The sequence below is a fragment of the Muscardinus avellanarius genome (genome assembly GCF_963383645.1).
Source record: "Muscardinus avellanarius genome assembly, chromosome: 1".
Taxonomy (NCBI): Eukaryota; Metazoa; Chordata; class Mammalia; order Rodentia; family Gliridae; genus Muscardinus; species Muscardinus avellanarius.
In genome coordinates, this window is record NC_137786.1 from 173540727 (window position 1) to 173565851 (window position 25125).

At 41.8% G+C, this 25125-nt stretch overlaps 1 protein-coding gene across 3 annotated transcripts in view; it reads left to right on the forward strand.

Moving 5' to 3' along the window:
- INTS4 (integrator complex subunit 4) overlaps positions 1-25125 on the forward strand; it is a gene marked incomplete at both ends in the record, with an annotated part of 90454 nt that overhangs the window by 51313 nt on the left and 14016 nt on the right. For all 3 annotated transcript variants that reach the window (XM_080695252.1, XM_080695254.1, XM_080695253.1), the window contains 6 exons: positions 98-213; positions 1678-1811; positions 2695-2852; positions 15539-15632; positions 18566-18646; positions 21281-21411. In XM_080695252.1, the coding sequence (XP_080551378.1) occupies positions 98-213; positions 1678-1811; positions 2695-2852; positions 15539-15632; positions 18566-18646; positions 21281-21411 (714 nt within the window). The remainder of the gene's footprint in view (positions 1-97; positions 214-1677; positions 1812-2694; positions 2853-15538; positions 15633-18565; positions 18647-21280; positions 21412-25125) is intronic.

Here is a 25125-nt window from a genome sequence, read left to right on the forward strand (position 1 = left end):
ATGACTCAGATTTTTCTGATTGATTATCCTTATTTTCCTGGGACTTTTTCCAGGCACATATTAATTTACTAAAGGGGTTTTTGTTTGTTTGTTTCAGGTGCTTGAAGTTCCTCGGAAGTCGGCATCCTACCCTGGTGCTTCCTTTGGTGCCGGAGCTCTTGAGCACCCACCCATTTTTTGACACAGCTGAGCCAGACATGGACGACCCAGCCTGTATCCTTTGTGCGTAAGATGGGTTTTGCTCCATTGACAGGGAATCCTGGCATCTCTGTTTACAGTGTAGCTGCAGTGGTCTGGGTTTTATTTTTTCCTATTCCTTTAGGGAAAGAAGTATGTTTGAGGGAATCTGGTAGTTATTATTCATAGATTTCATTGTTGTTGTTTTCACAGTAATCTATTTTTGCCTTTTAATACTAATAATTATTTTTGGCATTATTTTGTGCTTATTACATTCTACACACATATTAAATGTTTTTGTACATTTTATCACTGATCTAAACAGTCTTCAAAGGATGTATTTTTTTACAGTTTACATATGAAAATACACGTTTATTTGAATGTGACTCTTGCGCAGATCTGGAATTTAAAGCAAAAATGTCTAATTTTGAAGCCTGTGCACTTTCTCTTTTGCCTCACACTGTGTTTAGTCTGATGTGCGGTGTGAGGGGATGATGCCCTGCGCCAGGTCGTATGATTACGCGCCTCTGCACAAGTTCCGTGGGTTTACTGTGGCCCTGTGTAACACACGGTGGGATTGGATTGCTTTCCACTAATGGAAACATGTTCCATTCTCACAGGCTTCCTCTTTCTTCAGGGCAAATCCTCCATGAGGTTTACAGATATTTATTGAAACAGAGATCAGCCAAATAAGGTGTTAAATGAAGGTGACCATTTTACTCTCCCTTCATTCCTCTTGTTTACTTTCACAATAGGTTTTGAGAATATTTTTTAAGTTTAGTATCATTATTACCAACCAATGCCCAACTACTTTTACCTCTAAGAAAGTCACATTCTTGTTTTTTTTTTTTTTTTGATGGTCCTGGGGATGGAACCCAGCTGCCTTCTACCTCTGGGTTACACTCTCAGACCTATTTTATATTTTATTTGGAAAGAAGGTCTTTTAAGCCTGTTGAAGCTGGCTTCAAACCTGCGTGTTCCTCCTGTCTCAGCCTCCCAAGCGCGAGGATTATAAGCGTGCATCACCACGCCTGGCCTTTTTGTGTGTGTGTGTGTGTGTGCAACTGAGGATGGAACCCAGGAACATTCTACCTCTGAGATACACCCCCAGCCCTAATTTTTTATTCTTTATTTTGAAACAAGTTCTCACTAAGTTGCTGAGGGCCTCACTAAGAAGCTGAGGCTGTCTGCAAACTGCAATCCTCCTGTCTGAGCCTCCTAAATACTGGGATTATAAGCGTGCGCCACCATGCCCGGCCAGTATGTACTTTAACAGGCAGTGTACATCAGTTTGCATTTGTTGGTTTTCTCAACAGCATCATCCATTACTTTTAAAACCTCTGAGAACTGGGGATGTGGGTAGAATGGGAGAATATACCTCCTTGTTTAAATTTGTGGTTTTTTTTGACTATTTGAGAATTATAATGGGGATTTGGGGTATGGAACGTGGGGGTCCCAGATTTTATACTTGCAAGTTTACTTAACCCACTTATCTATCAGACATTGCAGTTTTGGTTCTTATTTTCAATGCTGCTAAAACCTGTCCAACAATGCCAGCCTTATTCTCAGATCACACCTTCAGGCACTATGCCTACCTTCGAGACAGTCTTTCTCATCTTGTTCCTCCCTTGAAGGTATGTTGAAAACATCTGTCAGCTGGGTGTGGTGGCGCACGCTTGTAATCCCTGTGCTTGGGAGTTGGAGACAGGAGGATCAAGCAGGTTTGAAGCCAGCCTCACTGGCTTAAGAGACCCTGTTTCCAAAGGGGGGGGATAGGTCTGGGAGTATAGCCCGGAGGTAGAAGGGTTTCCAGGAGCCCCAGTAACCCCCCACACAAACGAACTGTCTTTGCTTCTGCTTTTTTTTTTTTTTTTTTTTTTTTTTTAGTGCTTTGTGGTTATTAAATAGAACACAGGCTTTAAATTCTCTGATAACTCATTCCTTCATGCATTCACGATGAAAGAAATCTGCTGGGCATGGTGGTACACACCCGTAATCCCAGTACTTGGGAGACTGAGACAGGAGAATCACAGGTTTAAGGACAGCCTTAGCAACTTTGCGAGGCTCTCAGTAATCTAGTGAGACCCTGTTTCCAAATAAAAAATAACATAGGGCTAGAGGTATAGCTCAGAGATAGAACACCCCTCTGTTCAATCTCTGGTAAGACACATACACACACACAAAAAGCAGATGTAACAATGGATTAACTTTTAGACCCTTTCCTATGGTTAGCAACAGGAAATAATATCACACCCTCTCTTTTTCCTGGCAGCTGTGGCTGTGTTGGGTAGACCACGTTTGCATTTTCATGTTCACTCTCTCCATCCCTCTGTCTTTCCCTACTGCTGTTTTCTTCCCTTCCTACTCTGGAAGGGAAGAGGAGGAAGGTCATTCACAAAAAAAGGCTAGAAGCCTTTTTTCTCTTTGCTTAGTTTAATTCACATTTTTTGGGTTCTTTGTGTTACCACAAGCCAAATCACAGAACTTGGTCACACTGTGCTCCCCCTGTTTGTGTAGTTGCCGGGCAGAAAACTAGTGTCGTCAGCTGTCTCCCCCAGCATCATGCCCCATGAGGATCCTTCCCAGCAGTTTCTGCAGCAGAGCCTCGAAAGGGTGTATAGTCTTCAGCACTTGGACCCTCAAGGAGCCCAGGAGCTGCTGGAGTTCACCATCAGGTAAGGCGAGCTCCATCCCGGCTTCCTTGGACGGCCTCGGCATTGTGCTGCTCAGTGGGGCTGCTTTGAATTCCACTGCTGGTTATTTGGCTTCTGGCTTTGTTGGTATACATGCTCACATGGTTTTGTGATTTGTTTCTGTTTGTGTTAGATTGTCCTTTAGCTTTATTTTTAAAATATTTTATATTTTATTTTTATTTATTTATTTATAAAATATTTTATTTCTATTTTAAGCTATTTATTTATTTATTTATTTATTTTTGTGGGTCTGGGAGTGGAACCCAGGGACATTCCACCTCCAAGCTATACCTCCTGCCCTATTTTGTATTCTTTATTTTGAAACAAGGTCTCACTGAGTTGCAGAGGGCCTAAGTAGCTGAGGCTGTCTGTGAACCTTGATCCTCTGGTCTCAGCCTCCTGAGTGCTGGGATTACAAGCCTGTGCTACCACGCCCGGCTTTTAAACTTATTTTTAACAACATTGTTTGTATTAATGACTTGATTGATGACTAGCACAAATAAAATTACAAAGAACCTGCTTTCACTTTTTCTTTCTTATACATTAGTTAGAATGGATGACAGAAATGCCAAAAAGCAGTGGCTTACTAGAATGACAGTTTAAGCAAGAAAAGGCTAAGCTGACCATTGTGGGTAGAGGCTCATTTTTGGGGGGGCTTTGTTTGTTTGTTTGTTTTTTGTTGTTGTTTTGTGGAACTGGGCATTCTAGCTCCGAGCCCTACTCCCAGACCTATTTTTTAAAATTTTTATTGATTTATTTTTGTGTGTGGTACTGGGGATCAAATCCTGGGCTATTCTACCTTTGAGTTACACCCCCGTTCATATTTCTTCTTAATTTTGAAACTAAATTGCAGAGGGCCTCACTAAGTAATTGAGGCTGGCTTCAAACTTATGCAATCCTCCTGTCTCAGCCTCTCAAGTATTAGTATTACAGACATGTACCACCACACCCAGCAAACCCAACTCTCTCAAACTTTATTATTTATTTATTTATTTATTTAATTTTGTGGTACTGGGCGTGGAAACCAGGGGCTTGTCTACCTTCGGGCTACACTCCCAGACCTATTTTATACTTCATTTAGAAATAGGGTCTCACTAAGTTGCTGAGAGCCTTACTAAGTAGATGGGGCTGGCTTCAAACTTATGCAATCCTCCTGTCTCGGCTTCCAGACGCTGGGATTACAAGTGTGTGCCACCACGCCTGGCTTGTTTTTTCATTTTAAAACATGGTTTTACTACATGACTGAGGGCCTTACAAAGGTGCTGAGGCTGCCTTCAAATCTGTGATCCTCTTGTTTTGTCCTCCCAAGTACTGGGATTACAGTACCACCATGGGTCTAGGCTCATTCTTACTTGTGACGTGATCTTCTGTCTAACCATCCAAAATCTAATTATTCTTTCTATATGCTGGCCTGTGGGAGAAAAAGAAGGGCATTAATTTCACCTTCAGTCACTTTTAAAGATATTTTCCCAAGCTTGCAGATTCTAGTTTTACTTGCATTCTGCTGATTGAAGCCTAAGTCACATGGCCATGTCTAGCCTAAAAGAGCTGGGAAATGCAGACTTTTTAAAGTGAAAAAACAAAACCTAATTTAAGCAGGAAAAAAATTATTACAGGATGTTACATGACTCACAGAATTGTTGGAACGATTAAAGGAACATACTGGTTGAGTTTCCAGGAATGCTTCCCAGAGCCGCTCCCCTGACTGGGCCACCAAGGGGGCTGCCATTCTTCCCAGGGTCAGCAAAGCTGCCTGTTGAGCCGCATGCCACCGGCAGAGCTCCTGGCTCCTGAGCCGTCTGCATTACTCTGCCTCTTTCCAGCTCAACTCTGTTCAGAACTCTGTGCAGAACTCAGGAGAGCATGTTTGATTGCCCAGCACTAAATCAGATCTGGAACATAACTCAAGAGACTGGGAAATGCAGTTTTTAAGTTGACAACCGTGTAATCTAGGAAAATGCAGTAGATGAAGATTGGAATCTGCCTGAGTGAGCCAAGGCCACAGTCTAGGTCTCAGCTCCCAAACTGCTCTGGGCTCCAGTTCACTCATCCTGTGGAAGTGGTGACTGGCTGGGAGCAAGGTAGGAGTGGTCTGGTAATAGAGTAGCCCTACAAAAACTTGGCATTCTTTTCCCCCTTGGAGTGCTGTGGTACAGACAGGCTTTAGGAGAGAAAACGTGCCCCTGTGGGAACAGGTGAGGGTGTGGCCATGAACGTGGTTATGAGAAGGCATACTGCGTGCTGGGACCACATAATCCTCTGTGCTCTGGGGAAGCCATGTAGAAGGCCATACCTTCTCTCCCGTTCGAGATATCCCTCACTACTCCATCTGTGGGGACCCCAGTGGTTTGATTCCCAAACAGACAAGGTTTACAGAGTTTCATAATTTGGTAAGAAAATTATCTTTTTTTCTTTTTGCGGTACCAGGGGCTGAAACCCAGGGGCCTTCTACCTTCTAGCTACACTCCCAGCCCATTTTTTTTTTAATTCTTTATTTTGAAACAGTCTCACTAAGTAGCTGAGGCTGTCCATGAACCACTTTGATACTTTTGTCTCAAACTCCAAAATGCTAAGATTACAGCCTGCAATTGATTAATGCTGAGATTACAGTTCCAACCATTCTGCTAGTCATGTAACACCCTGCCTGGCTTTGATAAGAAAATCTTGCTTTGGACCTCTTATCACAAATTGATGGAGATCCCACCAGATATGATAGATGCTACAAAGAACAAATCTCAAGTGAAAGCAGGGACTCAGTTGTCTCCCACTTTGCAGTGATAGCATTATTCAGAAGGGCTACAGAGCTGCTTGATCCTTAACACACTGAACCTGGTGAAGAAAACCAAGTGTTGAAGAAGCCATATTGGCTGCAGAGGCTAAAGCTAATTTATATTCTAAAGCGAAGAAGTAGCCGAGAGTGGAAGTGCACACCTATCATCCCAGTACTTGGGAGGGTGAGACAGGCTTAAGGGCAGCCTCAGCAAATTAGCAAGACTCCATTTCAAAACAAAATAAAAAGGGCTGGTGTGTAGCTCAGAGGTGAAATGCCCCTGGGCTCATTCCCTAGTACAAAAATAATGTTGAAATGGCTTTAGCATGATAATCTATTCTCTTGATACTGTACATTCAGTCATATTCTTGATATTTACTGAGTGCCTGTGACGTGTCAGAAAATGCTCTGAACTAGGGATCATGAAAATGCAGCCTGTGGCCTTCATCTGGCCCACTCCCTGCTTTTGTAAGTAAAATTAATTTATTTTTAATTATTTATTTATACTGATGGGCGATGGGAAAATGAGAGAAAGAAGAGAGGAGAGAGATGAGAAAGAAAGGAGAGAGGAAAAGAGGAATGGGGGAGAGAGGAAAGAGGGGAAGGAGATTGAGACCTATACATAAGATTTAATTGCAGGCTAGGGATGCGGCTAGGTGGAAGAGGACTTGCCTAGCATACACGAGGCCCTGGGTTCAATACCCAGCATCAGAATATTTTTGTTTTTTAAGTTGAAACAGAGCCACACATGTGTTTAAGTCTTGTCTCTGGCTGCTTTCTTGCTTTAGTAGCAGAGTTGAATAGTTGCCGCAGCACCTGTAAAGCCTAAAATATTCACTATCTGACCTTTTATAGATGAAATTTGCTGAGCCTGCTCTAAGCTATGGGCAGTTCAGGGCTCTGCCAGCCATAGTTCTAGTTCTCTCTTTATCTCTTGTGAAGTGATGCCTTGATTATAATTTTCCCCCCTTTCCCCCCTTCACTGTAGTGCTTAGTTTTAGAGGCCACTAAATGAGATTGTTGGCGCTGAGCCCAGGAAAATAAGCTGCACCTCCTGACTTACCTCGAGCTAAATAAACGTTTATGTTTTGTCCTTGACAGTTTTATCCTTTTAGCACTAAAACAAGTGCATAATGCTGAAAAGCAAGCCAATCTGGTCTTTAGCTACAGTATGGGCTGTTAATAGGCGTTCAGGAAACACTTGTTGGTGTGAGTTGCCTTCATGATGTGTGCTTTCTGAGGTGGTGGGTAGTTCTACTGGGCTTTAGGCTGGCAAGATCACTGATCCAGGGCTATGGCCAGTCCTGGGCATTATGTTTCTAGCAGGAGTGTTTTCTCTGGAGGGGAATCAGGATGGTGAAAGATCCAGAAAGGAAAGCCAGTGAACAGTATCTTGAGGCCCTGCTGTGCTTTACCAACATTTTTACTGCTGTGAAGTGATTTGCTAGGAAGTGGTTATAGCCAGGATTTGTTTTTTTTTTTTTTTTTTTTTTTAATTTAATTTAATTTATTTATTTTTTATTACTTTATTTTTTAAATTGGTGCATTGTAGTCATATATCAATCACATTGGTGTACAAGACTTGAGAGGATATACAAGCACACATCATCCAATTAGCCCTCCTCCAGCCCCCATCCCATTCCCTCCCCCTCCTTCCATCCCACGCTTCTTTGGTGATTTACTTTGATACATTTGTTTATGTACCTCCTGCGTTTTAAAGAGGCTCCGTCCTCCAGCATTGCATACCCTCTGATTGGTCACATTAGTTGCTTCACTATAGGGCCCTTTCTATAGCTCAACCTCTTCCTGTTGCCCTTTTCCTCCTAGTTATTGCTGATTAAGAGAAGCGTCTGATTTATATTTTCTGCGATATTTCTCTGTGCATGCTGCGTTGCAAGTACCGATCCCACTCTTGATGGTCCCAGTAGTGGCCTGGCTACTCAGTGGACTGATCCAGACCTCGCTGGCTCAAGCAGCGGCCTTGCCTCATGGGAGGCCCCAGTTCTGGTCTCGCTGGCCCCTGCACCGGTCTAACCCCTAAGCTGGCTTTGGTCCCGGCCTTGGAGGCCGCAGGAGTGAACTTGCCTCACGCCAGGCTCCGATGCTGGCCATTGGCCCCTGCACCGGTCTAACCCCTTGGCAGGATTCCAGTCCTGGCCTCAGAGGCCCCAGCACCGGCCTAGCCTCACGGCAGGCTCCAATGCCGGCCTTGCTGGCCCCAGCACCGGCCTAACCCCTCGGCAAGCTCTTATCCTGGCCTCGGAGACCCCAGTACCGGCCTTGCCTCAAGGCAGGCTCCGATGCCGGCCTCACTGGCCCCAGCACCAGCCTAACCCCTCGGCAGGCTCCGATCCCGGCCTTGGAGGCCCCAGCACTGGTCATGCCTCAAGGCAGGCTCCGATGCCGGCCTCGCTGGCCCCAGCACCGGCCTAACCCCTCGGCAGGCTCTTATCCTGGCCTTGGAGGCCCCAGTACCGGCCTTGCCTTACGGCAGGCTCCGATGCCGGCCTCGCTGGCCCCAGCACCGGCCTAACCCCTCGGCAGTATAGCCAGGATTTGAATAGGACTTTGTCTGACTCTAAAATTGATGCTCAAGCTGGGCACGGTGGTGCATGCCTATAATCCCAGTGCTTGGGAGGCTGAGACAGGAGGATCACAGGTTTGAGGACAATCTTAGCAAGTAGTGAGACTCTCATCAGCCTAACAAGACCCCGTTTCCAAATAAGAATAAAATAGGGCCTGGCGTGATGGCACACGCTTGTAATTCCAGCATTCAGGAGGCTGAGACAGGAGGATTGCAGTTCACGGAGAGCCTCAACTACTTAGTGAGGCACTCTGCAACTTAGTGAGACCATGTTTCAGAAAAAAAGAAAAAACAGGGCAGGGGGTGTAACTCGGAGGTCGAATACCCCTGGGTTCCATCCCCACACCTGCCAAAAAAAAAAAAAAAAAAAAAAGAATAGGGCTTAGGGTGTACCTTGGAGGTAAAATGCCCCTGGGTTCAATCTCTAATACCAAATAAATAAATAATAGAATTGATGCTCTAGCCAGATGTAGTGGCATATACTTGCAATCCCAGTAGTTGGGAAGCTGAGACAGGAGGGTTGCAGGTTTGAAACCAGCCTCAGCAACTTATCAAGGCTGTCAGCAACTTAATTAGACCCTGTTTTCAAATTAAAAAAAAAAAAAAAAATATATATATATATATATATATATATATATATATATATATATATATCACTGGATAGATAGCTCTTAGCTAGAATCCCCTGGGTTAAATTCCTAGTACCACAAAGAAAAAAATAATAAAATTAATACTCTATGATATGATTACTGTACCAAATAGAGATTAGATCAGATGATCCTTGGGCTGCTTCACAAAATACCATTTTTGTAGTTATTGAAAAGTAAAATGTTAGTTGAGTTTCATACAGAATGTTCTCTGATAATTAATTCTTAGTATTAGGGTGAAACAAACTTCACCCTTGAGCCAGGTGTGGTGTTGCACGATTTTAATCTAGCATTGGGAGGCTGAGACAGGAGGATCACAGTTCCTAGCCAGCCTCAGCTACTTAGTGAGGCCCTCTGCTACTCAGTGAGACCCTGTTTCAAAATAAAGAATAAAAAAAAGGGCTGGGGGTATAGCTTGGAGGTCGAATACCCCTGGGTACCACCCTCAGTACCCAAAACAAAAAACAATAAACTTCACCCTTATGCCTTCACCTGAGTTCAATTCCCAGTACCAAATTTTTTTTTTAAATTGTTTTTTGCATTCTGTTGTAAGTAAATCTAGGGCTCTCTAGGAGAAGAGGGAGGGCGCCTAACCCTTCCTCTGCTGGTCTGCGTGATGACTTGAAGGATGAAAACAAGTCAGGTTAGCCAGGCCAAGAGGGGAGACAGCCATACCAAGAACTGGGGGAGCAAGGGCCGAACGAGAATGCAGGTCTTATCGCCTTTCATCTCTCAACTGTTTGTATGGCACAGAACATCTAGTATGAGGAGGTTAAATTCAGAAGGCCTGGTTTAAGTCTTACTTTGTCCTGTCCCAAGGTGTCTGATCTTGGATCATTACCTGTAAAGAAAGGGAGCCATGTAGCTGCTCTGTAGGGCTGCTTGTGCAGTTTATCATACTGCTATGGATGACAGAGCTTTGAGAAGAGCAGTTGTATTGGTTATTCGTTGGACAGTTATAAAATTTTTCTTGGACATTTAAACCTATCTGTGGCTGGATACACTGGACATGCTCTTGCTATTTTGCAAGTAAATCCAATCAAAATTTTATAACTGTAATCATGTGTTAAGGTCACCTTACTGAGAGTGAGGGGATTGTCTTTTAAGGAATTCTGCAGCCATTAATCTTCTTGTTCTCAGGTTGTATAATGACTTTTCATGTTTCAGAGTTTGGATTTTTATGTAATTCCATAAAAGTGCTGTTACTGGAAGGATACAATATTGTTTTAGGAACCATATCACTTTTGAAGTATTCTATAATCGAGCTGTAAATTTGAAGTAAAATACCTCATTTTATTTTATTTATTTATTTTGTGGTACTGGGAATTGAACCCAGGGAATTTTACCTCTGAGCTACACCCTGGACCTATGTTTTATTCTTTTATTTTCTTTTTATCTTTATTTACTTATTTATTTATTTTTGTGGTACTGGGGATGAGACTCAGGGGCTTATTCTTTATTTTAAATCAAGGTCTCACTAGTTGCAGAGAGCCTCACTAAACAGCCAACGTGGGCCATGAACTTGCAATCCTCCTGTCTCAGCCTCCCAAGTACTGAGATTACAAGCATACGACGCCTGGGAAAACAGCTCCTTTTAACTTGAAATACATGGGACTTCATTTATCTGGAATCAGTAGAATTACAGTTATTTTCTTATTTTTGCGGGTCTGGGGATGGAATCCAGGGGCATTCAGCCTCCAAGCTACACCCCTGCCCTATTTTTTTATTCTTTATTTGAAACAGGGTCTCACTAAGTTGCAGAGGGCCTCACTATGTAGCTGAGGTTGCCTGCAAACCACGATCCTCTTGTCTCAGCCTCCCAAATGCTAGAATTACAAAGGTGCACTACCAAAGCTGTCTTTGAACCTTAGCTTTCATTTTAAGCATCATCTTAAATTTGCAGTTTTTTTTTTTATGTCTTGATGTCATTTTAGGATTGACATTTATTATTATTATTTGTGTGTGTGTGTGTGTGTGTGTGTGTGTGTGTGTGTGTGTGTGGTACCGGTAATGGAACCCAGGGGCACTGTACCTCTGAGCTTCACCCCTAGCCCTAGTTTTTAGTCTTTTTATTTTTGAAACAGGGTCTCACTGAGTTGCTACTCACAAGTAGCTGAGGCTGTCCATGACCCGCAATCCCCCGTTCTCAGCCTCCGAATGCTGGGATTATAAGCATGTGCCACCACATCCAGCTAGGATTGACATTTTTAAACAGGTAAACATTTTATGGTTGAGTTTTGAGCCGAGCATGGTGGTATATGCTTGTAATTCCAGTACTTGTGAGGATGAGACAGGAGGATCACATTGTTAAGGACAGCCTCAGCAAGTAGTGAGACTTTCATCAATATAGCGAGACCCTGTTTCAAAATAAAAATAAAATAGGGTTAGGAGGAGCCGGGCGTGGTGGCGCACGCTTGTAATCCCAGCATTTGGGAGGCTGAGACCTGGAGGATCGTGGTTCGAAGACAGCCTCAGCTACTTAGTGAGGCCCTCTGCAACTCAGTGAGACCCGGTTTCAAAATAAAAAATAGGGCAGGGGCTGTAACTCGGAGGTCAAATGCCCCTGGGTTCCACCCCAAGACCTGCAAAAAAAAAAAAAAAAAAAAAATAGGGTTAGGGGTTGTAGCTCAGAGGTAAAATGCCTCTGAGTTCAATCCCCAGTACCACAAAAACAAAACAAAACAGCTTGAGTTTCCTCCTATACAGGGAATTAGTTACTTTTGGCTGACAGATCAAATATAAAGAGAATCGCTTTCTGTGTATTTAATTTTTCCGTAAGATTTTATAAGAGTGTACTTGGGTGAAGAGACTAGAAACAACTTTAATTACTTTCCCTCTTATATATTTTGCCTCTGATGGTGTAGAGTTTTTAAACATGGATGGTAAGTAGTTGTCTTGAAAATCTGGCAAGGTTTTCATAATGTGGATCTAGTAGTATTCCTGCTCTCTTTTTTGAAAAAAGCAAATGGTATTTCCAGTGAATGCATTTGACCCTACTGCATTTTTAGGGACCAGAATAATTTTTTTTTTTTTTTGGTGGTACTGGGGTTCTACCTCCGGGCTAAACTCCCAGACCTATTTTTTAATTTTTGAAACAGGGTCTCTTAAGCCAGCACGGCTGGCAGCGCGATCCTCCTGTCTCCGCCTCCCAAGCGCGGGGATTACAAGCGTGCGCCACCATGCCCGGCCTACCAGAATACTTTAAAAGAAGAAAGTCTGTATCTTATTATTCTAATCCACTAACTTCAGCTGGAGATTGTTGTGAAGCATTCATTGTTTAAAAGCTATTGTTAAGTACAGTTGGCAAGATGTTCAAGCTGAAAGTTTTGTGGTAAAATTTTGCCTGAATTTGTATGTGCATGTTCATGGAAACTTATATAAGCACGATAAAATTAAAAGTGGCCCCAGATAAAAACTACAATTTTCTATTTCAAAACAAATAAAAAGAAAAGAAGTGAAAGGGAGAGAACAGCTAGTTACCAAAGTTGCACTTCCGGGGTGTTGGCTTCCATTGTGCTGGGTTCCCGCGAGCGAGCAGGCTCTCCAGGACCAGCTCAAGACGCTCAGACTCACAGACACCAACCTTTACTGACATTTTGGGGATCTGAATTCACTCTTTGTTTCTTGTGGGACAGCTCCTTCTTGGTATCAAGGTCCCTAGAAGGCCACACTAATTATCACAACGCTACCCAAGGAGCTTAGTTCAGTGGATAATTTTGTCTGAGCTGTTCATATTTTATGCCTGAAATACTCAGCTTTCCTAGTGACCCAAGTCTTCCAGTTTTACTGTTAATGTTTCTATATGGAATTTTGATGTTGCCATTAAAAAAATAATGAGGGAGCCAAGTGTGCTCGTGTATGCCTGTAATCTCTGCACTTGGGAGAATGAGACGAGAGGCTCATAAACAGAGGCTGTCCTCAGCAACTTAGACTTTTGGCAAGACCCTGTTTCAAAATGAAATAGGGCTGAGGGTATAGTTTGGAAGTAGAATGCCCCTGAGTTCAGTCTCCAGTATCACACAAACACAAAGGGGGGCGGCAGGCATGGTGGTGCATACCTGTAATCCTAGGCCTTAGGAGACTGAGAAAGGAGGATCACAGATTCAAGGCCACCCAGCAACTTAGTGAGACCCCATTTCAAAATAAAAAATAAAAGGGCCGAGATTATAGATTGGAGGTAGAATGCCCCTGGGTTTAATCCCCAGTACCAAAAATAAATAATTTTTTTGGGTGTGTGTGTGTGTGTGTGTGTGTGTGTGTGTGTGTGTGTGTTAATAGGGATTGAACCCAGAGGCATTTTATCTCTGAGGTATACCCCCAGCCCAATTTTTTAGTTCTTATTTAGAAACAGGATCTCACAGCCAGACATGGTGAGGCACACTTGTAATCCCCCCGCTTGGGAGGCGGAGACAGTAGGATCGTGCTGGTTCGAAGCCAGCCACACTGGATTAAGAGACCCTGTTTCCAAATAAAAAATACAAAAATAGGTCTGGGAGTGTAACCTGGATGGAGAAGGGCTTCCAGGAACCCCAGTACCACAAAAAAAAAAAAAAAAAAAAAAAAAGAAAGAAAGAAAAGAAAAAAGAAGAGAAAAGAAAGAAAGAAAATAAAAGAAAATGGGTCTCACTAGGTTGATGAAAGTCTCACTACTTGCTGAGGCTGTCCTCTAACCTATGATCCTACTGTCTTAGCCTCCCAAGTACTGGGATTACAGACATGCGCCATTGCACCTGGCAAAAAAAAAAAAAAAGTAGTAAAAATGGCTGGAGGTGTAGCAAGACCTTGTTTCAAAGTAAAAAATAAAGCTGGGCATAGTGGCATATGCTTGTAATCCCAGTAATTGAGAGGCTGAGACAGGGGGCTTGCAAGTTAGAGGACAGCCTCAGCCATGTGGTCAGGCTTTAGCGAGACCCTATCTCAAAAAAAAAAAAAAAATGAGCCAGGCGTAGTGGTGGCACATGCTTGTAATCCCCGTGCTTGGGCGGCTGAGACAGGAGGATTGCACAGGTTCGAAGCCAGCCTCAGCTACTTAGTGAGGCTCTCAGCAATTTAATGAGACTCTGTTTCCAAAAAAAGTATAAAATAGGTCTGAGAGTATAGCCTGGAGGTAGAAAAGCCACTGTGTTCCACCCCCAGTACCACACACAGACTCACGCACACACACAATGAATAAAAGGGCTGGGGGTGTAGCTTAATGGTAGAATGCCCCTGGATTCAATTCCCAATAAAAAAAATAAAGTAAGTAAGTAAATAATAAAAGGACTAGGCAGGGCAGTACACACCTGTAATCCCAGTACTTAGGAGGCTGAGATGGATTGCAGGCTTGAGGACAGTCTCAGCAACTTAGCAAGACCCCCAGCAATTTATCACGGCCCACTTTCAAAATAAAAAATACAAAGGGCTGAGGGTAGTGCTTGGAGGTAGAGTGCCCCTGGGTTCAATCCCCAGTACCAAAAATAAATAAGTAAAAAGGGCTGGAGGTGTGGCATGGAGATAGAATGCTCCTGGGTTCAATTCCCCAGTGCCAAATAATAATAATGATGGTGATGATGATGATGGTGATGATGATGGTGATGATGATGATGATGGGGCAGATTTCTGAGATCCATTTTTAGGTTACACACATGCTCACACATGTATTCCTGCCCCCAAGAAAAGCAGGAAAGTCAAGAAACCCAGTACATTTTGTATATGTGCAACATATCTGGGAGAAGTCAAAACAAACTGGACATGGTGGTTTTCTCTGGGAAGGTATACAGCATAATAGGGTAGCAGGCACAGGTATAGGAAGGAGTACTAATTTAACTGTATATCCTGTTGTATTTTTTGAATTCTGTATCTTATAGGGATAATTCTATTACCTATTCCAAAAACTAAATGTTAGCCAGATATGGTAATGCTCACTTGTAATCCCAGTATGGTAGATTGAAACAGGAGGTTAACAGATTCATGGCAAGTGTGGGATAATTTAGTGAGACATTGTTTTAAAAAAAAAGTAGGGCTGGGGATGTATCTCGAAGGAAGGGAGGGAGGGAGGGGAAAGAAGAAAAAAAAGAGCCAGGTGCAGTGGCACACACGCTTGTAATCCCAGTATTTGGGAGGCTGAGACAGGAGGATCACAGGTTCATGGCCAGCCTCAGCAACTTAGTGAGTTCCTCTGCAATATAATGAGACTCAGCTTTGAAATAAAGAATAAAATAAGGATGGGGGTATAAGTCAGAGGTTGAATGCCCCCGAGTTCAACCCCTAGTACCACCAAAAAAAGGAAAAAACGTTATTTTATTTTTTATGATTACTAGGGATTGAACCCGGGGATGTAAACCTCTGAGCTATACCACAAACCTTACTTTTTAAAAAATTTCTGAAACAGGGTCTCACTAAATTATTGAGGCTGGCCTTGAATCTGCAGTTCTATCCGCCTCTCAAATAATAAATGTTTTAAAAAATAATTCCAGCTCCCACCACAACCGAGAATGTAACTCAGTAGTAGGGTCGTTGCCCAGCATGCACAAACTCCTGCGTTCAATCTCTGATACTGCAGAAGACCACAGTACCAAACTAATGACCAATTTACTAAATATAAAATGGTAAAATCATTTTTATTTGATCTTCGTGTTTATGGCATTATCCTCACCTTGTGTTTGTCTTGGGGTTTTATTTACTGTAGGGATCTGCAAAGACTTGGAGAACTCCAGTCTGAACTGGCGGGAGTAGCCGACTTCTCTGCTGCCTACCTTCGGTGTCAACTGCTTCTCATCAAGGTTGGTTTGGATCCACTATTTTTATAATTGTTTTGCTAAGTATACACTTTATTTGACCCAGCAGTGTTTGGAGCTATTTATGATCCTGTGTAACTGCTTAGCAATGAAGAAATTATGTACTCTGTAATGTAATTATATTTATCTTGAATTAAATGTTAACACAGGAATTTGACTTTTTAAATTTTAGGAAATTTATTATTATACACTTAGAGCAGATTAGGTCATCATTTTGATTAGAATCCCAGAATTTTTATTTTTTATTTTTTGGCATTACCAAGGATTGAGCTAGGGGCATTCTACTTCTGAGTTACACCCCCAGTCCTATATTAATTTTAGTTTTTGTTTTGAACAGGGTCTTGCTAGGTTGCTGAGGGTCTCACTACTTGCTGAGGGTGTCCATGAATCTGCTATCCTTCGTCTCTGCCTCCCAATATCTGGGATCACAGATGTGTTTCACATGCCCAGCTTGAATCGCAGGATTTAAAATGTTTCATATAGTGTGATTTAAAAAAGGTTTTTATAGCCGGGCGTGGTGGCACACACTTGCAATCCCAGCATTTGGGAGGCTGCGACAGGAGGATCACGGTTCTCAGACACCTTCAGCAACTTAGTGAGGCCTTCCTCAACTTAGTCAAACCCTGTTTCAAAATAAGGAAAAAAAATAGGGCTGGAGGTGTAGTTCGGAGGTAGAATGCTTCTGGGTTCAATCCTAGTACCGAAAAAAATATTTTTTTCATGAACTTTTGTATGGCATTCTTGAAATGCTGACCCTTCATTGCTTCAAAGGGCCCACTTGCTGGCATTTCATACCAAGTAACCAGATACCATATACCCAAAATTGGTACCTAAGAATCTTGAGTTAAAAACAAAAAACAACAGCTAAACTAGGTCAGTAGTTTTTCAGCTTCTTTAGCAGAATTTTGCTATAAATTTAGGCTCAGGATTTAGGGGAGCCCTTCTCACTTGATAAACCTTTGTCTTGGCTTTATTTTTTATTTTTTGTGTGGTATTGGGGATTGAACCCAGGGGCATTCTGTCTCTGAGCTACACCCCCAACTCTATTTTTTATTCTTTATTTTCAAACGGGTCTCACTAGGTTGTGGAGGGCTTCACAAAGTAGCGGTGGTACTGGGATTACAAGCGTGCGCCGCTATGCCAACTCTTAGTCATTTTGAAGACTAAGAGGACTTAGGACTAAAGCCAAGACAAGCAGGGAGTGTTGGAGCACACTCGTTACCCCAGCACCTGGGAGGCTGAGACAGGAGGATTTCCGGTTCAAGGACAGCCTCAGCAAGTAATGAAACCTTCATTAACCTAGCGGGGAACTGTTTTAAAATAAGTAAATAAATAGGAGTAAGGGCGTAGATTGGAGGTAGAATGCTTCTGAGTTCAATCCCCAGTACCCAAATAAAAATAATGATATTTGCCTAAAGTCAGAATAAAAAGAAGAGTCCCGAAGTATTTTCCACTGTAAAGGGAGTGAATTTGTGCTTTTATATTTAGTGTTGTTCAAGTGTGTTTTTATATGTGGTTATATGTGATGTTGGGTTGTGTACACTGTAGTAGACTGGGATGTTTGTTTGTTTGTTTGTTTGTTTGGTGGTACTGGAGATTGAACCCACGGACATTCTACCTCTAAGCTACATCCTCAGCCCTATTTTTTATTCTGTATTTTGAAGCAGGGTCTCACTCAGTTGCCTAGAGCCTTACTAAGTAGCTGAGGCTGGCTGCAAACCTGTGATCCTCTTGTCTCTGCCTCCCAAGTACTGGGATTACAAGAATGCTTCACCATTCCCAGTTTAGATTGGGATTTAAACAATCCTTATTGGGCTAGATACATTCCCACAAATGTATATATTTGTAAAAACAATACCACAGGCAAGATTAGAACATTTCTTCACCCCAAAAAGTTTCTTTGTGCTACTTTCTACTATTGTGTGGCTTTTCAAAGACACTATGAGACTGACCATGGTGATACACGCTTGTAACTCCAGGATTGCAAGTTCATTGCCAGCCTCAACAATTTAGTGAGGCTATCTGCAATTTAATGAAACTCTGTTTCAAAATAAAATAATCAAGTGGGGCTGGAGGTGTAGCTTGTAGGTAGAATGCCCATGGGTTCCATCTCCAGTGCCACACATACACACAAACAAAATGAAAGACACTGAGCTTTGACACCAGCCTGGACAATTTAGCAAAACTCTGGCTCAAAAATTAAAAAAGGGTTGGGAATGGAGCTCAGTAGCAGAATACCCTGGATTCAATCCCCAGTACCAAGTCGGGAGTGGTGGCCATGCCTGTAAACCCACCCAGTATTTGGGAGGCAGAGACAGGAGGATCACAAGTTTGAATCCAGTCTCAGCAAGTTAGGCTCTCAGCAGCCTAGTGAGACTGTTTCCAAGTAAAAGTAAAACAGGGCTAAAGTTGTAGCAGAATACCCTTTGTTCAATCCATAGCACCATACACACATGCAAAAATAAATAAATAAAGCCGGGCGTGGTGGCGCATGCTTGTAATCCCCGCGCTTGGGAGACGGAGACAGGAGGATCGCACTGGTTCGAAGCCAGCCTCGCTGGCTTAAGAGACTCTGTTTCCACATAAAAATGTTAAAAAATAGGTCTGGGAGTGTAGCCCGTGGGAGTGTATACCGGAGGTAGAAGGGCTTCCAGGAACCCCAGTACCACCAAAAAAATAAATAAATAAATTAAATAAATTAAATAAATAAATAAATAGATAAAAATACATACATACATACATACATACATACATACATACATACATACCAGTACAAAACTCCCCCCAAAAAGGCTTTGTGCATCTAACAAATAATTTTAAAATTAGGGTAAGAATTGTTGAGAAAAAATATGTGAAAGCCCTTGGCCTAGTGTGTCAGTCTTTGTGATCTCTGTTCTGACCTTATTTGTTCTGGGTAGGCCTTGCAGGAAAAGCTGTGGAATGTGGCTGCACCTTTATATCTAAAGCAAAGTGACTTGGCCTCTGCAGCAGCAAAACAGGTAAACTTACTAAGGACTTCTTCTCTGGTCTCTGGTACTTGTCTAGTCTGAGGCAGAGCCAGAAGCCCTCCTCTGCTTCCATTCCTCTGCTGTCGCCTTCCTACTTTCAACTGTGATAGAAGTTAGTGATAGGAAAAGCAGTGTAATTAAGGGACATAACAGTGGCCCTGGAGTCAGGGGACCTGGGTTCTAGTCTCAGGTCTGCCTCTAATTTACTGGGTATGATACTGAGGAAGTTATTAACCTCCCTGGATTTTTACTCCTGTGTAAAATGTGGCGGTTGAATTAGATAATTTCTGAGGTTCTTTTGTATTCTAAAATGTTAGTTTATTTCAGATAGATATATTAAAATCTAATTGATACTATCATAATTTTCCCTCTGAAAATGCAGCTTTAACCAACTGTGCTCTCATTTTTTCTCTACTATCTCTTGAATATTAAAAGATCCTTTAATTTTTGCTTAGTTTGTCAAGTAGCATTTAATTTTATTTGCCTCGAGCTTGTTTCTTTCTAGCTTTGAACAGTTCCCCTTCTTTCATATGCACTAGGACTTGGTGAAGCCCTGAGTCTTGTCTTCCAGAGAGTGAGTCTCTCTGTATGACCCAGTGACTGTGATCCACTAAGAAGCTAATGATGGTGACTGTATTTGTTACATTACAGTTCACTGATGAATTCAAGCCTATTACCTTGATTAACCCTCACAGTAATCACTTAGAGAGGAGAAGAAAGTTTTTACTTTTTTCAGACTAAGCCATTAGAGCTTAGCAAGGTAAAGTTCATAGAGTAAAGTCATAGAGTCAGGACTTGATATCCAAAATTTCCTGGTATCCAGAATCTGTTTCCTCTCTCCCTCCCTTCTTCCCTTCCTTTCTCCCTTTGTACTCAGGATTGAACCAGAGCAATTTGAACTCCGGGCTACACCCTCAGCCCTTTTTATGTTTTGTTTTGAAACAAGGCCTCACTAGGTTACTGAAAGTCTCACTACATCACAGAGCCTGGTTTTTAACCTGTAATCCTCCTGTCTCGGCCTCCTCAGTACTGGGATTACAGGTGTGTGCCACCACACCCACCTGTTTTCTTTCTCCTATCTATTGCCTCTCATCTGATCCAGACTCTCAGTGGTAGGAGAACCTAGAGTTATTTCTCTTAAATCCTTCAAGGGGAGGCAAGCATGGAAGAGAAAGAGAAATATCATTTGGATGAGAATAACCAACTTCAACAGAATTGATCAAGAGCTTAAGATCTGGCCTTGATCTGGGTCATAAACATTGTTTTCTGTAGTTACTCTGCCCGCAAACTCCCTCAGACAGACCAAGCCATGGCACAGGTTACCTAGGTGACTGACATGTGTGATTAATGGTTCCTAATGTTTATTTCTTGGAAGACTTCCTGGAGATTGGGTTTCTGTACAGAGTGAATACAGGGTGTCCCGGTTCCTGATTTACAGTGGTTCAACCTATGATCTTTCAAGTTTGAAACTGTAAAAGTGACATGCATTCATTCATATTTTCTTAGGCTAGTAATATGCACGGTGTCTTTAGTGATATTGAGCAGTGTGCCACCACCCTCAACTGTCCATGTGATCTGGAGGGTGAGCAGCTAATGCTTAGCAGTCCCATGTTGGTGTGACTCAGCTAGAATGTTAGGTAGATTGAATGTATTAAATGCATTTCTTTTTTTTTCTCTTTTTTTTTTTGTGGTACTGGGGATGGAACCCAGGGGCATTCTACCTCTGAGCTACACCCCTAGCCCTATATTTTATTCTTTATTTTGAAACAGGGTCTCACTAAGTTGCGGAGGGCCTCACTAAGTAGCTGAGGCTGTCCAGGAGCCGCAATCTTCCTGTCTCAGCCTCCCAAATGCTGGGATTACAAGTGTGTGCCACCATGCCCAGCTATTAAATGCATTTTTGACTTAGGATATTTTCAACTCCAGTAGGTTTACTGGGATATAACTCTATTACCAGTCAAGGAGCATCTGGTATTCATTTGTTCCCACAGCACAACAAATTTGTTTTTGGGCAACAAGCAGTGCTTTGTAATTTTCTTATCATCAACCAAGATGCTTTTACTAAAAGATGAAAGTCTTTTTCTTCAATTGAAAACATTTCTTACTCTCTTTTTTACAAGTTATACTATTCTGATTTCACTTTGTTACTTAAAAAATCTCAGTTCAGAATTAAAGCATAGCTTCTCTCATAGGTGGGAGTGAGGGATAATTGGGATAGCAGGACTTCAGGTAATGGAATAGAAGCTCCAGTGGAGCAGGGAGCTGGTCTGTGGGAAGGAGAGAAGGAGTGAGGTATCGATGAAGAAGCCATTTCCAGCACGTTATGTCCATACATGAGAATACCAGTGCCAATCTCAGCACCCTGTGTGGGGCAGGGGGGAGTAGGAGGGAGTGGGAGTAAAGCTCACCAAGTGCTGTGTACGTGTATGCCACCATCATTATAAACTGCATTATGATGTGAGACTGTAATACTCCAATAAAAGTATAAAATAAAGGATTAAAGCATAGGCGTTTCTTAAAAAAATCTCACTTTAGAATTTTAAAGAATGTTTGATTGTAGAAGTCTATGCTCTTCTCAGGTAAGATTAATATTTTCACTGATTCTTAGTTACCTTTTCCTTATAGATCATGGAAGAGACCTACAAAATGGAGTTTATGTACAGTGGCGTGGAGAATAAGCAGGTGGTGATTATACATCACATGCGGCTTCAGGCCAAAGCGTTGCAACTTATAGTGACAGCACGAACTACTCGAGGGTAAGATGTGGTGTTGGCTAAAAGGGGTGGTATTTCCCTTTCAAAAACACCTGCAACTACATCCAGAGGTTAGGGTTAGTTCATAATAAGTAAAGTGAGATTTAGGCAAGATGAAATAAGGGAGTGCTATTAGGAATAGAATCATTTTTGTGGGTTTCTTTCTCAGTGGATTCATGGTTGGCATAGAGAAAAGCTACAATTTTTTTTAGGCTAATATTTTGTTGTTGTTGTTAGGTTGATTTTGTATCCTACTACTTTGTTGAATATGTTGATCAGCTCTAGTAGCCTTTGGTTGAGTTTTTTGGGTCTTCTAAATATGGCATCATGTTAGCCGGGCGTGGTGGTGCTCACTAGTAATCCCAGCATTCTTCGGGAAGCTGAGACAGGAGGATCGCGGTTTGCAGACAGCCTCAGCTACTTAGCAAGGCTCTTCGCAACTCAGTGAGACCCTGTTTCAAAATAAAGAATAAAATATGGGGCCAGGGGTGTATCTTGGAGGTAGAATGCCCCTGGGTTCCATCCCCAGTACAACAAAAAAAAGGTGGGGGTCATGTTATCTGCAAATAGAGATAATTTTAATTCTTTTCCAATTTGTATTGCTTTGATGTCATTCTTTTGTCTTATTGCTTTGGCAAGAGTCTTGAGGACTATATTAAAAAGGACTGGTGGTAGTGGACATCCTTGTGTGCTTCCTGATTTTAAAGGGAATTCCCTTAGTTTTTCCCCATTCAATATGAGGTTGGCTTTAGGTTTGTTGTAATATTAGCTTAATGATGTTGAGATGTGTTCCTTCTATTCCAATTTTTTGCAGTGTTTTTGAGATGAATGGGTTTTGGATTTTGTCAAATTTTTTTTAGTATCTTTTGGGTTGATCATGGAATTTTGTCTTTAGTTATATTTGTGTATTGCATATGTTGAACCAGCCTTGCCTTCCTGAGATGAAACCAATTTGATGTATATGGCTAGTGTTTTGTTTAGTACTTTTGTGTCTATGTTCATCAATAATATTGGTCTTTGTTTCTGTGTATGTATGTACATGGTACTGAAATTAAACCCAGGGGCATTCTATCTCCAAGCTACATCCCAAGCCCTATTTTTTATTCTTTATTTTGAGACAGGGTCTCACTGAGTAGTTGAGGCTGGCAAAAAACCTGGGATCCTCCTGTCTCAGCCTCTCAAATACTGGGATTACAAGCCTGGCTCTAATTTTCTTCTCTTGAGGAATCTTTATTTGGTTTTGGTATCAGTGTGGTACATAGACCTTGGAGTGGGACACAGTGACTGCCTGTAATCCCTGTATTTGGGAGGCTGAGACAGGAGGATCGCAGGTGTGAGGACAGCCTCAGCAAGTAGTGAGACTCTCATCAACCTAGCTAGACCCTATTTTGAAGTAAAAATAGGGCTGGAACTATAACTCAGAGGTAGAATGCCCCAGCTCCAATCCCCAGTACCACATAAAAAAAGGAGTTTGGAAGAATTTTATCTCTTTCAGTTTCATGGAATAACTTGTGAAGCATTAAGTTTAGTTCTTTGGGACAGGCGCACGGGCCCCACGGTGCCTCGCCCTGATCCCCGGGAGAACCGTGCCATTAAAACTTTACATGCCACGTGAAAAAAAAAAGTTGAGTTCTTCTATTAATGTTTCATAGAATTCAGTCCATCTGAACCCGAGCTTTACTTTGGTAGAAGACTTTTCTATCGCTTTGCTTGCTGTGGTCATTTTAGGTTTTCTTTTTGGTTCATTTTAGGTAGGTTGTATGTGTCTAGAAGTCTGTTGATTTCTTCCATGTTTTCCAGTTTATTGGAATATAAATTTTCGAAATAGTTTCTGACAATATGCTGGATTTCTACACTGTGTCTGGTGATGTCTCCCTTTTCGTTTCTGATTTTAATGATTTGGGCTGATTTTCTTTTGGTTAGATTGGCTAGGGGTTTGTCAATGTTGGTTATTTTTTGTTTTGTTTTGTTCACCCTTTGCACACTTGTAATCCCAGAATTCGGGAGGCTGAGACAGGGGGATCGGGTTCATGGCCAGCCTCAGCCATTTAGCGAGGCCCTTTGCAATTCAGTGAGACTATTTCAAATTAAAGAATAAAAAAAAAAATAGGGCAGGAAGTGTAGCTTGTGTTCAAATGTCCCTGGATTCCATCTCCAGATCCGTAAAAACAAAACAAAACAAAACAAAATAAAGAATAAAATATAGAAAAGAAAAAGTGTATATCATTCACTTTCCATGTATTTATGTAATTTCTTTTGGTCTTCCTGTTGTTGATTTCTACTTTCATTCTTTTGTGATATGAGAAGATGCAAGGAATTATATTACATTTTTCAGTTTGCTGGTACTTGGTTTGTGGCCCTGGATGTGGTCTATTTTGGAGATGGTTCCATGAGCAGCTGAGAAAAATGAGTATTCAGCTGTAGTTGGTTGAAATATCCTATATATGTCTATTAGGTCCATTTGATTTATAGTATTCTTTAGGTCTACAGAGTCTTTACTTATCTTTGCCTGGAAGATTGATGCAGTGGTGTGAGTTGTGTGTTGAATTCTCACAACATTATTGTATTTGTTTGAAAACTCGTGTCCTGAAGAGTTTATTTTACAAAAATGGGTACACCCACATTTGGGCATAAATGTTTATTAACTTTATATCTTCTTGTTGGATTATTTCTTTTATTAATAAGAAGTGATCCACTTTGTCTCTTTTGATGTTTTAGCTTAAGTCTGTTTTGTCAAATGTGAACATTGTGACCCTAGCTTGTTTTTAGTCTTCATTCGTGAGGTATATCTTTTTCAATCCTTTCACCTTTAGCATATGGATATCTTTAGCTGTAAGGTGAGTTTCTTGCAAGCAGCATATAGTCAGAAGATTTTTTTATTTTTTTTTTGGGGGGGTGTATGTTACTGAGGGAAGAACCAAGGGGCTCTTCTACCTCTGGGCTATACTCCAAGACCTATTTTATACTCTATTTGGAAACAAGATTTCACTAAGTTGCTGAAAGCCTCACTTAGTAGCTGAGGCTGGCTTTGAACCTGTGCTATCTTCCTATCTCAGACTCCCAAGCACTGGGATTATAAGTGTTCCACCACACCTGGCTAAGTTTGTGTTTTTTAATCCACATTGCCAGTCTGTGTTTTTTAATTGGGGAGTTAAGACCTATGACATTCAGTGCTATTATTGAGATATGATTTTTGTTCCCTGTCATTTTGAATTCCATTTTCTGTTTGATGTGTTATTTCTTTTTTGCATATTTGTCCATGTAGTCTATTCCTTTTCTGGTTCTGGTATTTGTTTTTTTCTTCTTTGTGTTTTCTTTCTTTCTTTCTTTCTGTACTGAAGATGGAACCCAGGGGCATTCTACCTCCAAACTATGCCCTAAGCCCTATTTTTCTTATTATTTTTTATGGTACTGGGGGTGGAACCCAAGGGCATTGTACCTATGAGCTACACACCCAGCCCTAGTTTTTAGTCTTTTTATTTTTTGAAACAGGGTCTCCACTGAGTTGTGAAGGGCCTCACTAAGTAGCTGAGGCTGTACCTGAACCACGATCCTCCAGTCTCCCTCAAATACTGGGTTTACAAGCCTGCGTCACCACACCTGGCACCCATCCTTTTTTATTTTGAAACAGGGTCTCACTGAGTTGCAGAGGGACTAAGTAGTTGAGGCTGGCTGTGAACATGTGATCCTTCTATCTTAGCCTCCCAAGTACTGGTA